The sequence below is a fragment of the Tupaia chinensis genome, unplaced genomic scaffold (assembly GCF_000334495.1).
Source record: "Tupaia chinensis unplaced genomic scaffold, TupChi_1.0 Scaffold000214_1, whole genome shotgun sequence".
Lineage (NCBI taxonomy): Eukaryota > Metazoa > Chordata > Mammalia > Scandentia > Tupaiidae > Tupaia > Tupaia belangeri.
This window is the reverse complement of record NW_006159689.1, coordinates 1,168,612-1,173,032: the sequence shown is the minus strand read 5'-3', so window position 1 is coordinate 1,173,032 and position 4,421 is coordinate 1,168,612. Positions and strand designations below refer to the sequence as shown.

Sequence of the window (4,421 nt, the reverse complement as noted above, 5' to 3'; positions counted from 1 at the left end):
TTTAAGAAAAGCTATGCTTCTTATTTATTAAATAGATTTAATTATACTCATTCTGAAATACAAAAGATAGAATAATCACACCACAGAGGGGGTGAGGCTAACACGACGGCAGCCAGTCGGTACACAGGAATCCACTTTGCTCTGGACAGACACCGGGTCACTTAAGAGGATTAGGAGAAAATTCTAGAAGCAGCACTGCCTGGAGGGTCAGCTGGCATTTAAATACTGGCTCCCACAGTGCGAGGTGGGCGCGTCCAAGCGACATCTGTGGTCACATGCACATGGGTCCCAGCAGTCACGGGACGAGGAGTCGTCACTACCGCTACCGTGCGATGGAAAAGACTCCTTCTACTCTAACTGCTCGCCTGAAATGACCTCGAACAGACTCTCTGCAAGTGTGGCCTGTGCCTTTCCTTCGGACGTAACTGGCTTTGTTTCAGGACGAAGCAGGCGGTCCCACGGGAGCCAGGTTGGCGCGGCGTCGTTTCTTACATGCAGAACGGAGTTTCCAACTGGCTCCACCAGCTCCCGCCAGGTCGGGCCCCTGGAAGCGAGAGTTCCTCCTCTGCCGGCAGCCGGCTGGCCCTCAGCTCTCAGCGACACCCTTCCAGGGGCCCCGTCGAGGCATCCAGACTGCTGTCCGTGTCTGAGGCCAGTGTCTGCTCGGTGGACATGGATGAGATGTCGTTGATCGATGACGACTGAGAAGGAGTGGCGTTGCTACTTACTGCTGCATCTGTGCTAAGAAAACCAAACAGTAAAATCTGAGGCACGGCCTTGCGGCAGGCGGGCAGCGAGGCTCGGGCCGCTGCAGCGCGCACTCTCGCAGTCCCCAGCCTGCCGGCAGACGCGGAGAGTCAAGCACGTTTGGGGCTCTTTCTCAAGTCCTTCTTTAGGCCCAGGGTCCCCCGTACTTCCGTGTCTCTCTCTGTAACAACCCTCTCTCGTCCTCAGTACCCTGAGATGCTTAAGCCTGAGTCCCCAGTGTCATTAGACGAGCCAACCACAACGCAGACACCAACTCTACGGAAAAGCACCAGGATTCGAAAATGTTTGCAATGGAAACGCCTCTTGAAGTAAGGACTGTACTAAAAAAAGGGAAAAACTAGCGGTCTCTCGTATGTTTTGTTTTTATGAGAAAAGTGACATTTTAATCTTTTAAATCCAATGAAACTACCCTATTACTTACTACCCACGCCTGGCTTGAACAAAAACGAAATCTGCAGCCCTGGGAGATCGGCGCCTGCGGCCCACCCCTGGGCTTGGCTAACAAGCCCCAGACGCTCCCTGCAGCCACGCCGTCCAGGTGCCACGTGTGTCCTGTCGAACAGAGTTCAAGGACTAGCTGTAGCATCTGCACTTCTAGCATGTGTGCATGTGTGCGTGCACATTCCTGTGGGAGTGACAGAACACGAATGTAACTTACAGTTTCACTTGGTAAACCGGTGGACTCCGACGGGCACGGGGTGTCACCGGTACCGGCCTCTCACAACCCTACTGCTGCCCGGTCACTAGCTACCACTAGATCGAGCAGGAAAGCGGGAGGAATACACGGACGATTTTCTCAAGAGAAAATCAAATTCTACGCATGCGGACTTGCATTTCTGTTCTTCTGTAACTGGGTGGAGCCAGTTTAAGGGTCAAGGGTCACGCTCATTGAAAGGCTCTGACTCCACGTCCTCGTCTGCTGTGCTGGTACAGGGGTACAGGACAGAACGCGAGTGCGTGTAACAGTCAGACTGGAGCCGGCACGCCTGCAAACGTCACCGCCAAGACGAGCCGGAGCGGGGGGTTCTAACCCAATTCCGGCCAAGCTGGCAGGTAACGCAAGTTCTGCTGTCACATGCAAAAGTTAAAGGCAGAGAGAAGCACGCACGGCCAGACTGCGAGAGCGACGACTAACCTGAAGGCTGGTCTCTCACACCGTTCTTGCTCCTTTCTTCCCAGTCCAGCACTTCTTTGTAAATTAGCTCTTCAAACAGAAATGCAATTTGAAAAGCTTTATCAGTTTTTTTTTTTGCATCTTTAAACTTTGCTTCTAAGTCACCTGGAGCCCCTGGGCGTGCGCTGCACCATCCCCGCCATGAGAGCGGTCAGCACCGCCCCGGCGCTCTGTTCTAGTTTCTCAGTACAACTACGAAGGGGCAGGGAATACAGGGTGGGTCCGAATCCACGCGAGGCTTCACAGAGGGGTGGGGACACGGCTAGGAGAGCGGCCCCTTGCACACTGGAGTAACACTGTTACTTGTGTTTCTTCAGAGGTGACCAGCAGCCACGTGCGGGCCACGAAACCCCTCCAGGAGGGCCGGAAACGAGCCCACATCCCTAAGCCTGTCCCTGCTTCACCTTCCATTCTCTTCAACTTCCATTCGTAAAGAGAGCGGCCTTGTAGGACAGTGATTAGGTCCCACAGAGTGTGCCCACGAGGGCCCCACGGCGCGTGCCCACGAGGTAACAGGTGTGCGCTGGGGCCTGTGTGTGGCTGGGGGGCCGCCCTGCCGAGTGTGCATGCGTGGGGGCAGGTGCTCTTCCTCCCAGAGGGGCCTTGGGCAGGGCCGGTCAGTGCGTGGGCCACCCTGACCACACTTGCAGCCAGCACTGGTCCTGCCTGTAGGTGAGCTGCTGCCAGCCCAGCCTTTCCTCGGGGACTCAGCCCGCTGTGGGAGGTTTGGTGACGCTTATAACCGAATGTATTTGCGGAGTTTTGATCTGCACTCTCCCGCAAACTAGACTGAAAGCACACAGATAGCTATGTGGCGGAAAAACACCAGCAGAGGCCGGATCCCATAACCTACTGCTTACGGGTGCTGAGTCCCACATGGTCAACTGCAGTCTGAATGCAGGCCCCAGAGGCTTGGAAAACATGCCAGGTGCATGTGTGTGCACGCCCCAACCCCGACAGGGTGGACAGACGTGGTGTGACTGTGCCTGTTGGGGTGCCCCCCCCTCCGTGAGCACACGCACCCTCTGACAAGGAAAAACATGTACGTATGTAAGTATGAGCACGGCTGACCCAGGGCCAGCTCCCAGTGTGTGCACCGCAAACCTCACGTGTAACTGCGGCCGTGCAGGGGCTGCTGGCGCCCAGCGCGCTGAGGTAGGTGTGACACAAGGACTGGCTCAGCTTACAGACCCACGGTTACTGCTGTAAGAGTACGTGAAAGGTCCTTGTGTCTTACTCCGGAAGCATGTAACAAGAATTGATGAAATGCCCCCGTCTGCGGCCTTCGCGTTCCCTTCCCAGTGGACAGCGGGGAGAGGACAGCCCTGGCTCTCCAGCCCCTCTTCGAAGGCTCCTGTCCGCAGGAGGCCTCTGCCTGGCCGTGAGGCACTGTGCGCAGCGCCGAGTGACAGCCTCACCTTTCCACTCCTCGATGGCATGCTCCCTCTCCTCCAGCTGCGCGTCGTAAATCTGCGGCGGCGGCTGGAAGTCAGAGCACAGTTCGGATGTGAGCGGCTCAAACGTAAGGAGGTGGAGGAAGGCGGGCACTGGGCCGTTTCTAGTCTGTTCATGGTGCGGGCTTAGTCCCCTATACATGGCTTGTAACATTTTTATCATGTGATATTTATGTCACTTTCAGAATCAAAATAAGAAAATACTGAGGAAAAGAGATATTAATAGTAATCCTCTTCAAAATCAAGCAGCCGTGAAGCACTGGAGGCACCTGACCAAGCGCATTATGCGCAGCACCCCGGGGCGCCACCATGGGTGCTCCTCCCCGAGACACAGCTGGGCTGCCTTCCTCTCGTTAGAGCTCCCAGACCCCATGGTGTGACGATGTCACTTCCGGCTGAGACCACACAGCACAGGGCTGCTGTGGGTCCACACCGAAGGGCTCCCTAGCAAGGGGAGCGGAAGGGGCCTCTGGGGGCCGGACACCTGGGTTAGCAGCACGGTGCTTACCCCTCTGACCGGGTGGCCTAGGAGGGGATGGAACCGAGCCGAGGGACAGTGTCAGGAAGGGAGAGGACTCAGGACAAGAGCACACAGCGTCCACAGGGGGGCCAACAGCGTCTCGCCACACAGGGACACTCCAGGCTCCGAGCACGCGTGCCAACAGCAAGTGCCCAGAGGGGTCAGAGAACCCTCGGCCCTCGGATACCAGGACCCTCAGAACCCAGAGCCGGCTGCCTGTGTCGCCGTTCTGAACTGACAGGAGGCCTGGGGCGACGCGGGCCGGCCCCTTCGCCCACCGTCCCTGCAGGTACTCACGGCCTCGGCCTCGGCGGGGTCATACCACACGGTGATGTAGGGGTGCCGCAGGGCTTCGTCCACCGAGATCCGCCTGTCGGGGTCGATCACGAGCATTTTTGATAACAGGTCTCTGGCTTGACTGGCTAGGGTGAACACGGGACACGGTTAGCAAACCACGCTCCAGGACTGAGCGCAGACGTGTGGCAGATGGAGAGGCATGGGCCGC

General features: G+C 57.1%; 1 protein-coding gene across 3 annotated transcripts in view; it reads right to left on the bottom strand.

The window, feature by feature from the left end:
• The window catches only part of MAPK9 (mitogen-activated protein kinase 9), a 34,644-nt gene continuing 30,223 nt past the window's right edge, over nucleotides 1-4,421 (bottom strand). For 2 of the 3 annotated variants that reach the window (XM_006147450.3, XM_006147451.3), the window contains exons 8-11: nucleotides 4,214-4,338; nucleotides 3,361-3,424; nucleotides 1,904-1,972; nucleotides 1-736 (exon numbers count right to left, since the gene is read on the bottom strand). In XM_006147450.3, coding sequence (XP_006147512.1) covers nucleotides 594-736; nucleotides 1,904-1,972; nucleotides 3,361-3,424; nucleotides 4,214-4,338 — 401 coding nt within the window. In that variant the 3' untranslated portion in view covers nucleotides 1-593. Of the gene's footprint in view, nucleotides 742-1,903; nucleotides 1,973-3,360; nucleotides 3,425-4,213; nucleotides 4,339-4,421 lie in introns of all 3 variants that reach the window. The other variant, XM_006147452.3, reaches the window with a different exon arrangement.